This window comes from Anthonomus grandis, chromosome 6 (genome assembly GCF_022605725.1).
Source record: "Anthonomus grandis grandis chromosome 6, icAntGran1.3, whole genome shotgun sequence".
NCBI classification, from domain to species: domain Eukaryota; kingdom Metazoa; phylum Arthropoda; class Insecta; order Coleoptera; family Curculionidae; genus Anthonomus; species Anthonomus grandis.
This window is the reverse complement of record NC_065551.1, coordinates 29,015,752-29,028,861: the sequence shown is the minus strand read 5'-3', so window position 1 is coordinate 29,028,861 and position 13,110 is coordinate 29,015,752. Positions and strand designations below refer to the sequence as shown.

General features: G+C 31.9%; 1 protein-coding gene across 1 annotated transcript in view; it reads left to right on the top strand.

Moving 5' to 3' along the window:
- The first annotated feature begins 3,416 nt into the window (after positions 1-3,416).
- The window catches only part of LOC126737231 (polypeptide N-acetylgalactosaminyltransferase 2-like), a 51,729-nt gene continuing 42,035 nt past the window's right edge, over positions 3,417-13,110 (top strand). Inside the window, exon 1 of the mRNA XM_050442016.1 lies at positions 3,417-3,757. Within this exon, the coding sequence (XP_050297973.1) occupies positions 3,662-3,757 (96 nt within the window). The 5' untranslated portion in view covers positions 3,417-3,661. The remainder of the gene's footprint in view (positions 3,758-13,110) is intronic.

The following is a 13,110-nucleotide window of genomic DNA, read 5'->3' as shown; positions in this document are numbered from 1 at the left end:
TCCCGAAAAAGCTCATAGTGTTACATTGAGAGGCATTCAGTGACATACTGTTTCTCAAACACCAATCGAATAGGTAATCCAGATTATAATGATATTTTTCACATCCTGGAATGGTTTTACAACAAATCCGCAAAAAGCATCTAATTACAGCAAGTAAAACATTCCATTCATGAAGACGTTGAAAAGGAGTGGTCCAAGACTTAAGCCCTGAGGAACATCAGATGAGATCCAAATTACCCTAGATAAAAAATCGCCAATTGAGCCTTCTACAAAAAAAAATCCGTTATTAATAGCACTAGGCTAGAATCAATTTCATACATTGGTTTAACTATATAACAATTAAAGTTTTAATATATTGCTTACATTCCCTAAAGCTAATTATATTATTACAGCTCTTTACATAATCCGGCAACTCATTGTCTTGTTTTAAACCTTTAAAATATAAACTATTTTGACCTGCACCAGTATTTATCCTGTCTATGTAAAAATTATGTTTTGATCTTGTATTGTGTTGATGAATGTCACTAACAAACTTAAAGTTTTCTACTAAATGACTTAGCACTAAGTGGAGTAATATTTTATAAATAAATATAATTGTGTTGTAAGTGACGGTCTGTCTTATACTCAACACATTGGCACAGTTCAACATTTCTGTACACGATGAGTAACAACCGAACCAAGACAACAAAGTTGCATCAATTCCAAGCAGCTTAAGCTTATGAAGCATCATGTTGTGTGGGACTCTCCAAAGTATCCAACGTGAAGTCCGTGTAAGTCAGGAGGTTTAACTCTGTAGATCCACGCGCAGAGTCTAAATCCAAATTGTTGTTACTTACACACTAGCAATTATATATCCTCAAAAACGAATAATCCAAATGGAATCATATAAAACATACAGCTATGTTCCACTTTACACAATCTAACGAGAAGCTTTGATTTTTCTGTTTATCTTGAAGCAGGCCTAATATAGGCCGAAACGTAGGCAATAAAGGAAAAAAGTTTTGAAGAGGTTGGATTTTTATTTATCCCTTATCCACCTTAGCCCTTAAAAGTTAACTAAATTCAAATTATTAATGCAAGTGTACTGGATACAACAGTGGAGACAGAAAGTCGCAGACCAAACTTTCAAAACCCTTAAGAATTGCGCTAAGTATGCAAATGGGACGATAATTAGCAATAGAGGCTCTATCATGATCAATTGACATAAAAATAATGTCATAGAAAACATTCAACATATTTTCAAAAGACAAACTTAATATAGTAATTAATTAGACTGATCCAAAAACAGATTAATTTCACGATACGACGATCTGCTGATCTGAAATCCCTGTAGAATTCATAATATCCGTGACATTGTTGGTATCAGGCGGAGCAGCACTGAAGTCGATACAAAGTGATGGATAGAATACTGGAGAATCCAAAAATATGACTTAACTTTAGTAGAATAATCCTGTGTCAAAGCAAGATCCAAAAGGCTGTCGCGCAATGTTAAACGCGAAAAGTCTTTAGTTGAAATAAGATGTGAAAACTACATGTGGTGGACATCACATTTGGGCTGAAGAGCATATGGAACTCATATGCCTAGCAGTAAAGCTGAATTCGAAAGAAGTCGTATTCTCAAAGGGACCTAAATATAAATAAATCAAAAGAGAACAACACAAAGTCCAGGTCTCAAAAAAAAAAAAAAATTGAGACTGAGACTTTGTGTTGTTCTCTTTTGATTTAAAGCTGAATTTGCTAACGAGATGAAGGCTAAAGTTGGGCATCTGTAAGGCCAGGAAATCAGCATTTCAGAAAAAGTTGAGCATAATTATTTGAGTGGAGGAATTACGAGGGATATACACTGCCTAATATAGAGTTCTTATTAGTCCATCCAATTGAAACAAAGAGCTGTTCAAGACTGTTATCAGGAAGACTGATTTGCGCGGTAATGATTTGTGCGCTGCTATTGTGTAAAGGCAACAAATGGCATTAAATCATAAGACAATCCACGTGTTTTAGATTTTTGAAATAATACCAGGGGTCCCTGAATTTCACTTCAATGATCTTCTCTCCATTAAATCCTCTTTCTGTATTCTGCTTTCACCCTAGTTTCAGCGTCAAACTGCATTTTGGTCAGATCATCAGAACCAAAGTAAATATTTCTATCATCAACGACAGTGCCTGATCTTGATCCTGGAATAAATATAATCTGAAGGATCCTATGACCAGTTTTGTTGGGTTTACCTAGCCTGCGAGTGTTTTTTATTTCCACATTTGGAACATTGATTGATCCGCAAATAGTTTTTATAACATTCAAGTCCTGGTTTCGTTCTGGTAGATTATAAATTATAATATTACTTGCACGCTTTTAATGCACTTGCATCTCTATAAAAATATCATTATTCAGTACTGATGAACTATAGAACATACTATAGTTGTCGATGACCTGTGAGGATGGTTTAATTTCAATTCTGCGTTAAGTGGTTCAATAGCTTTTAGGATTGAAGAAATTTTTAATTACTCGAATTTCAGAGATATTTTTGAGTTTTTCTTCATCAATGTTACATTTTAAGCATAGCATGGTCTTATAGGTGACGAAAACACCAAAGGCACAAGAACTGTCGAGATTATGTATCAACCAGATACGACCAACATTGATCACCAATACCCAATCCTAATAATTAATGAAAAAAAATAGGAATTTTCTGAAGAAATAAGACCTTTTTTTACCTTCACCTTATTTACAAAACCCAAGAATATGGACATAACTCTACAAAATATAAAAAAAATCAATACTTTTTGATTGAACAAATTGAACGCAAATTATCAAGTATAAATAAACATAATACTTACTTGTTTTTTAAATAATAACATATTAAATAAAACATTTAGGTGCACAATCAAATAGCTAAAAAATAAACATTACAGTAGAACCTTTTCTCCACTCTAAATCTGTTTTATATTTTGGAAGATGAATACAAAATTTCTTCACCATTAAGAATAAATGTCCTTTTAATTAATGAGCTGCTAGGTAGAAATAAAAGCAATTATCTATGTTGTTAATGACTACAAAGTAATAAATTATCTAATTTAAAAAAATAATTAATACGTAGATAATAAAAAAAATTAACAGCTAAGGGAATTCTTTTGTTCGCAAAACTTCGAATCATTAGGACTCATTCCTTCAGACATAAAATCTTTGCATAAAAATCCATTTAGCATTCGGTGCAAAAAAAAAACGGCGTCGCGACGCCAATCGCGATGTTTAACCGTGCGGCGTCTCCACCTCGTGGTGACGTCACCGGTCGACGTCGTTCAATAATACGACGCCGATACACATGATTCGCCGTCTCTTCTGTCTCTCTCGATCTCACATAAGAGAGGGGGGCCGCGTCAAACAACAAAAAAGAGAGCAGTAGTTAAACAATCGACGACGGTAAGCAACTACACCCCATCAAATCAAGGCAAAACGCCGCTGAAAGAAAATAAGTGCGAAACTCCGTGGTAGTAGTCGCTTAGTCGCGTTGATCTAGTCGGAATGATATAAGGTGACATGAAAACTGTAAATATACGATTTAAATTCGAAACTAAGAAAACCGCGAGATATTCTTGAACTCGATGCGGCGACTGATCAGGTTTTCGGGATAATCTTTCCAGGAGAAGATTCAACTTGGAGAAAATGAGGCGTAACGTGAAGATCATGCTCGCCTTCACGGTTGTATGGATGTTTGTTATCATCTATTATCTTCCCAGGGTGTCTAATGATGACAACAAGGTATTTTTTTATTTATATAAATCTCTTTTCTCTCCTTTCTATTTTTTGATTAACGCATTTGTTTGTTTTGAAATTTGAGATAAATTTCTTAACACGCATGGTCGCTTAGCTTTAGAGAACTAATATGTATTTTTGTGTTGATTGAGAGGTGTTTTTGTATAGACCTAAAATCGGATTTTGTTGATTCTTCGAATGAATGACGAGTTTTTTAATTAGGTGCGTAATAGAGGGTGTCTCGATGTTGGCTTATATTTGATGATAAAAAATTTTGTATTTCATAAACAGTCAACTTTACACATTACAAACAAGAGATAAAATGATATTGAACATTCGTTTCTAATACCCATTAAATACTCATAAACACGAACTGACAATAGAAATATAAATGTTAATTGAAAAAAAATTGAGAAAAATTGAATTTCCTATACGCACTTTTGGCGCCCACACATAGAGGATTTGTGCTTGATTTCAGTTTGTTTTTTTTTAAATATTTTTTTTTATTGGTCCATTAATTAAATATATAAATAAATTTTGATTTACATAAGTAATTAATTTTACATAAAATATACAGGGTGTATCAGTCAAATGAAATAAATTCCATAATAAATAAATGGGGGTAGTATATTCCCGAGAAAACGCTCAGATACGTCGATAGGTATTTTTACTAACTTGCTCTATTACTTAATTTTTGGATTCTTGTGACATTTCATATACAATGGCCCTATTCCAATTTTGAGCTGTTTCGGATATATTAAAGTTTAGTTAAGTTTTTTCGATTTCTTGCAAAAATTCGTGACAATATACTCAATACTTATTTTCCATTTCAGTCTTGACCATAAGAAAGTAAATATAAACCACTTCAATATACCTTCTTACTGATAAATAAATTTGTATGTGTCATAATCGTGCGAATTTCGTAAATTCTTATCAGAAGAATGACTTATTTAATAGAAACACACAAAATATTAATTCTACGTATGACTTGTTATGGAGATAACATACGGACACACATGCAAGTTGCTAGCTTATTCCATTAAACATTTTTTCCCAATTTTCTTCCCATATCTCGAGGAACGATTAGTAAAATAGAAAAGCAGTTTCGCGAGTGTGACATGCAAGGCGTATTAAAAAAGCAGCTGCAAATGCAATAAGTGATAATAGCAAATTGGATATTATGCTTGAGTTTGAGAATAACCAACATACTTCTGATAGAAAAGCAGCACCAATGTTCAATGTTAGCCATTCATCGATTATTCGAACAATGAAAGAAAATTCCTGTAAAATAATATCAACTTAAGAACTCATAGAAGATGATTTTGATAGGAGACTGGATTTGGTGAACAAATGATGCCAAAGTTAGATAACAATGAGTTTTGTTTTCTTATTAGGGCATCTTTTCACTTTTTGCTAATCACAAAATTGCCGCCATTGGTCTAAAGAAAATTCTTACTAGATGAAAGAACCTTCAAAAGATAAATGTTTGGGCAGGAATTGTTAGAGATCATAGGTCCCTTGTTCATCGATAGCAGTTTGAGTAGTCGTAATTATTTAACACTGCTTCAAAATAATGTCGTGCCAACTTTGGCAAACTAATATCCTAATCCAGCAAACCCATAAGCTCCAGCTAATATCATATGATTTGAGCAAGATGGAGCACTACCCCTTACCAAATCAATGTCTGGTAGTACCTCAACCGACTAATTTCAAATGGGTGGATAGGGAAGCGAGGACCGATGGAATGGCCAGCACGATCCCCTGACCTGACATCATTAGACTTTACAATTTTGCAGATACGTCAAAAAGACTTAAAAAGATGAATAACGATTTCGATTAGTTCGGTCACGCCTAAGTTGTTGAGGAACCTTGCCAGGACGTTCGTGAGGAGCATATATTAATATTCATGTTTTTTTAGTGTTTTGTAAGGCATTTATGTAACCAAATATTTTTTTTTGGCTTTTATTTTCAATAAATCGAAAAACACTTAATATATCTCAAACAGTGAAAAATTAGTATCGGATATTGTACACGAAATATGTCTGGAATATTCTGAAGAATCCAAAAGTCTTTACTTATTTATTATGGAATTTATTCTATTTGGCTGATACATACTGTATAAACTCGTTTTGTTAGCAATTCTAAAACTAATGTCACTAAAATATGAATTATTACTTGAACTATTCTATATAATTGTAAAATTTTTTATTACAGTGGGTAAAATAATGTTAAATATTTAACTGTAATTCCCACACATACATACATAAGTACGAATCGACTACACCAATATAAATTTTAATTGAGAAATATAGAAGAGGAACAACTTTTGGCATTCGCACATCGAATTATGTTAATAATCCTTTGTAAATTTCCAAAATTCTTTGGAATTTTTGAAATAGATTTTATAAGAAATTTCTCTTCGTATTTGAAATATTTGCTTTTCTTGTTTCACACATCCTGGTAATAACAAGAGTCTAAATATTTTGAAATCGCTTAACACTAGTTAGAGCAGTTTATATTACTTAAGTCTTGATTAAGCACAGGCAATAAACAAACTCTAACAGGTTTTCTTCAGTCTTAACATACACACACTACATAACAAAAATTAAGTTAGGGAGGTCTAAAAATCCAAGGAGTGAGCTTCCAAGTTTAAAAAAAGTGGAAAACTATTTACTAGAATACAATAGTTTAAATTTTCCTTCTTCTGATGGGGTAAAGTCTCTGAAAACCATGAATAGATTCCCGAGAAGATAACTATACTATATTTTTTAAATTTAGGAAAAAAATCTTTTTTTTCTCAGTTTTTTATCCAACATTTTATAAAATTAAAAGATGTTGGGAAAATTCAAGAAAAACGAATAATTTTTTTAATGTGGCGATTGCATTACTTAGATAAAATTATATTTTTTATAGTTTTTTTTTTGCAATCGAGAATCTTAAATATTAATAAAAATAGAATCCGTTTAAAGACAGACAAGTTCGGTCCTGTCTCTCAGTACCTTTATGACGTGACAAGCGGAACGCCGCTCTTCTATAAGACAGAGGGTCAGGACCGTAGTAGGATTTTTATTTAGTGACATTTCTTAGAAAAATGTGAGTTGTTGGTCTAACTAATTTTGAATTTTTAGACTTAGACCTTGATTGGTCTACCAATAGTTCATTCTCTTAAAAACTGCTCAACAAAACACCCCACGTAAAAATGAATGAATAGGTATTACACATATATTTCCGATATCTGATTATAAAACAGTTAACTTTCATTTTTGCATACTTTTGGAGCGACGGTTTAAATTATTTCATACTACGAAGGTCACGGAATTACGAAACGCGATAACCATAACCTAGGCGATTGTATTAGGACATTATGAATAATTAAGACATTCATGATTATTGAGTTGGTTCATCGTCAAAAATTCGAGATTGGAATTTTTGGTTTTGTAAGAGTTCTATGGTAAGAAGTATAGGTTATATAAGAAAATTATGATATCTATGACCCGTTTGTTGGAGAATTTAATATTGTAAAAAAATTACATTACATTTCATATACTAATAAAATACCAACATAATTACCGGTCATCTTCTAAATAAATATTTTAACTCCTAAATGTTAAGGTTTAATATTTCACTTACCAAGTGAATGGCAATTCCAAAACCCCAATTCTTACAAATGATCAAGACGTTCCACAATCTACCTACTGCCTGTAATTATTTATTTCATAACGATTTCTTGCTTGCATTCGATGGATCATTATTATGTTTATTGCAATTTAATGATTGCACTCTAGCATCTAAAGAGTTTTCTACTTTCGTAAATTTGTATTGCAATATTAAATAATCTAGTGTTATTTGTTAAACTTTTATACAAACTTGGGATTAAAGAATTTCCATCTTTAAAAACGATTTATAAAGTGATGAATTACGTTTTTTGATATTGTACCAGTAAATTACCAAGTCAGTAATTAAATTATTTGTCATACTTTCATACTTCTTGTTCGTATTTACAGTCCATCCGAATAACAGCAAATTTTAGAATATCTTTACTTTAAATTTAATTAATCCGAAATACTAGAGCAGCGCAACTCTTTACACAAGTAATTGCGATTGTTCAAGATGAGAAAGGAACTGAATCACCGAATTAACCTAGTTTTTATTTCACTATAATCCATTAAGATTCACACCGCTTAGTTGGCTTTTATATTCCCATCCCATGTACACGGCTCGAGGTAGATTACAATGTTTTATTATTTGCTCTAAATAATTGGGATAATTTATTCGATATCTGAGAACCGATGGGAAATATATCTTTTCTTATTACGAAACCTAGTTTAATTGTCAGATATTTTTTTTATAAAATTACGTCCTTTGTTTAGTGAATTAAATTGTACTAAGCATAATTATATAGATTGTAGCATTTTTACTCTTCGTTACGTGTTAATTAAAATAATCGATGCATGAAAATAGTCAATTACGCCATACTTATTTACAACTATTTATATCTAATTTAAACATCGCGCCAATATTTCTAACAGCATTGTACTGAACTGTCAACTGAAGCGTCCCCTTATATACTCGGCTGACCATGATTCCGGAAGATTCGCGAACCTTCCACGCGTCTCCAGTGCGGTAGAACCACTTGCCCTTATTTATGTTCTTAGCAGCTTTGAATTCAAGGGTTCGTATTAATGCATCTACTAGCTTAGGTGGATGTACTAGTAGTAAATACTGTCTCATTTCACTATCGCGAAGTCCATCCAGGGACTGCCAAATATTCTATGATTCTTTGAGGAAAATCTGAATATGCCAGTCGAATCAAACGTGCAATGTCAGCTTCAAACTCTTGCAAGCACTCTGTTGACCTCTATTACCTCAACTACGTGTGGTAGACATGTTTCAAGTATGATTGGCTCTAACCCATCTCCAAATAGGTGGTCGTAGACTTAGAATTATTGTTCTTCGGGGTACCTTCTTTGTAGGATGGCAGTAGCATCTCCTCTACAGGCAGTGGCCTTCTTCCTAGATGACAAATCATTTGCTTTTGTAGCTGCGTCAATCTGACGCTGATAAATATTCCTGGATGTAGCACCATGAAATTGAGATGGTTTGAGGCGCATCAGCCCAACAGATTTCATATTACCATAAAATAATCTTGCTTGCTACTGTTGAAGATCTACAAGGCAGTTCACCGATAGTGTTGTCCAATGTTGCAATTTTATTCTGATTTTCCTGGATTTTATCTTAATGAGATAATCTGTTTTTCTAGTGAAGGAGACTAGATATTCTTCTTTCAAGTCTTTTTTGTTCTCCAAAATCTTTTTACCTAACCTGGTAGTTCTCCCTTAGCTTTTCTCTACTTTTTAAATTGTGGTGAGTATTCTGACTTTTCCAAACTTCTTAAATTAGTGAGGATGGTAAAGTTTTTTCTAGTTTGGCACAGTTTTCCAACAATTTAGCTTTCAGGTTGGCGAAATTGTCTAGAAATTTAGAGATTCTGAACCTTGCAACATTTTAACGTATTTGTTTAATACTATTTATATCCAATTTAAATATCGCGCCAATATTCCGAACTGCACGGCACTGAACTGTCAATTGACTCCCAATGGCGATGCGGCTCCTTATATACTCGGCTGACCATGATTCCGAAAGATTCGCGAACCTTCCACGCGTCTCCAGTGACGTCGTGCGAAAACTTGTGTCATTTTAGAATGACGGAGAACAGCTGGTATTCTCGGCGTTTTTTGAAGTATGGATATGTTGGATTCGTAATTTACTTTATGGAATTTTATATGATGTGGATCACATAGTCTTAACACTCTTTCAAGTTTTCAAATACTTAAAACATCGACAAGCATAAATGATTGTCTGGGCAGCAGTAATTTAAAAATAATAAGCACAAATCAAAAGAATTCAATATTCTGCCAAAGTATGCGAATAATAAAAATTATTCTGATCTTTTCAATTCATTTTCTTATGAGTTTGTTACTAAAGTTACCAAACTCAATACTTTTCCATATACGTTTATACCTCTAAATTGACTACTGACACAGTCTCAATATTTTCAGCAAATTTAACGCGTTATAATAAATACAACATCCAAATCCTTTGCTGAATGCATCAAAGACCATTAAGTATGAAGAATTTTTTTTTTTATTTATCTCCTGACTTAAAAATTATTGGAATTTTATTTAATAATTCTTTTCTCTGTCACATTCTTGAAACAATATTAATTTGACTTCACTTTTCAGCAAAAGACCAGGATACGATACTTCGAAAACGGTAATTTTCATCCTTACTTAAATTAGCTTTGGATCACCGAAAATGCACAATCAGTCAATACCAGAAGATCGATCTCTTTAATTTCCAGTTTAATTAATCACGTAAACGAAAGGGTGACCGGCAAACGAAATTTTTTAAGACAAGCACATCAATCAGAAAGCACTTTTCAGTTTTCTCTTTTTATTTCTCGTCCAATTAAAGCAGTCAATAATATATTATTATCGTGATTGTATGTCTTAAAGCACAAAATCATTAAATGAAACAAATTATTGTAAATCGCATTATTTTTATTATCAGATTTACGTAGAGTAAAATTTTCTCAATTGTGCTTTATTTGAAAATATTGTGTAGTTTTAATGTCAGAAACTACAGATTAGTTTCTCAGTGACTCATTCTCCTAATTAATAATTGCTAATAATTAAGTGCCGCTGGTTAACATGTGTTATCAAGTCCAATAGAGTTCAAAATAATTAATTCAGTATTTACAAGCCCGTCGTATGCTGAAATGAATAATTATTATCCCACATGAGATATAACACAGAAGTTGCGTTAGTTTCTCTATGATCGCACAAAATTCGACTCGTAGCGATAATATTAGGCAAACGCAAACAGCGAAAAGCATCAAACCGTAAAGTGTAAATAATGGTGTTTCCTTCCAAAATTACTACTGCGTAAACGGGACTCGTAATGTACGAATTAAAGTCTAATTTTGTTAGCATTGTGTAATAGAGATGAGACGAGTTGGAATATAATAGATGAAGAAGCGGGATAAGATATGACAACAGAGACAAAACGTTATGTTTCAAAATATTAGACTACGGGAATTTCAAAATTGGTTTAATTATTTGAGAGCATTAAAAGGTTGAGCCACTTATTTTAACAATTTGTTTTATTTTGCGCAAGTTTATATAAAAGTCTGCTAAAAAGTAGATGAATTCTTAAAATAAGATGAAGGCTCTTAGAATATGACTGAAGCTTCAACTAATTAAGTTCCTAATGACAAGAACGTTAAAAAGTTAGTAACGATGTAACCGAAAATTTTAAAAAGTGTTTTTATTAATTTTGGGGACATACTTTAATTCCATTTGATTATTGTTCTAAATGGCTGTAAGTATGTGCGTGTATTTTTTCTAGTTAACTTATTGTTCATTGATTATTTATTTAATTACTAAATGCATCTTAAAATAATAATGTATGTAACATTTTCTGCAGTTCTAGTATTTAGTCAACATTGTTAATTTATATTATAATCATAGTATTTAAACTCCGGTTTTCTATTGTGCAACCTGCAACATAACCATCAGTTTTATAATAAAGTCAAAGTTAGTTTTTATTTAAACAACTGTAAAATTACAAGAGATAATACTGCCAATTAAACGGCATTTATGTAGAAATATAATTGCATAAAACTAAATATTATAGTGTTGTTCTTTCTCTCACCGTATCTAGATCGGAATAAAGGCATCTCCAATTTTGGAGACACAGTATAGGGTGTTTCGCAAATCGTGGATCGTAAGAAACTGTTAATCTGACCTTATTAGATTTCTTTTTTACATTGTAAAAGTGGCCAAGAGAAAATGCTGGAAATTATCCTTAAATTCAAAATTTGACCACTAAGGGGTGTAATTGAAAGGTATTAGATAAGATACCATGGAGATAATGTTATAAACTTTCTTGCATATTATGTTGAAGCTGTACCGTATTTAAGCACCAGAGAAATTTCGCTATATTTAGGAATTATTCCTCATTTGGTATTGAATTTTGAAAACATTTAAACTTTATCCTTATCTTATGTATTCTTGCACCAAGTTCTCTCAAAAAATTATTTAAACAAACGAGTTCGCACCAGTAAAGTTGTCAAACATTCGAAATTGCACCCGAGAGCCTGGAAGAACAGATTTTTTTTCTAATTTCTGTAAGTTACCTCAAAAGCCTGGATAATATAACATATATATTTCCTATACTTGGAAAAGCCAAAAAAATTACGTCATATATAAGAAAAATCCTCTCAAAAGCCTGGAAGAATTGATTTTTTTCTGTAACTTATGGAAAACGTAAAAATTACGTCGGATGCATTAAGAAATTGTTCCTAAGAGCCTGGAAGAAATAATTTTTTTTAAATTTCTGGAAGATGTAAAAATCCAAGTCTAAAGCCTGGAAAACGGGAATTTTTTAGATAAATCCTGGAATACTCAAAAAAAATCTATTCCTTGTAAAAATAGATTTTTTTTCCAATATCTGATGTATGTAGAATTTATACACCTAAAAATAACGTCAAAAGTCTAAAAACGTCAAAAAATTAGATTCCTAGAAGGTGTAAAAATTACCTCAGAAGCTGGAAAATAAAAAAAAATTGAATTCGTGGACAATATAACAAATTAGATCAAAAACATTTGAGAAAAATCCTCCGAAGAGCCTGGAGGGTTTTCTTTCTACTTTCGCAAATGATAATCATGATCCACTGATCACATGCCAAACTATAATTAAAAAAAAAATTATTACCGTTTTCTAAAAATTCAAAATTTAACAAAACTATTGCAGACCAGTTAGGACGTTACACATAACAAACAAACTTCCCTCTCTACTTAAAATTGAAACAGCTGTTAACGTTTGTAGGGAAAAAATTGAGAATTGTATTTTACAAAATGATGGACACTTGGTAAAAGTTTTGTTCTTGTTCTTTGGTTATAAACCGTTGGTCTTTAAATATGCTTTAAATTTTTTAGGATTATGATGTTTAAAAAAAACCCAATAAATATTAATGCCAAGTGACATACTGCATTAAGCGTCAAAAATTCTTATTTCGAAAATAACTGAAAAAGTAAAAAAGATATTCGTTTTTTCTAGAAAATTTAATGTACTTTTGAATCCTGCTATCAAAATAATACCGTGCTATCCCAAATTGAACGAAATCGCACAAGTCTTTTAAAAGTATAGCTATTTAAGCAGTTTCACTTTCACTTCCTTCTCCTTTTTTATGAAGGTCGGTACAAAATATACAAATGTTTCTAATTATGTAAAAATAAGTACCTTAAGCTAACATTTCCCGATTAAAAAAAAAATAGAATTGAATTATTAACTATTCA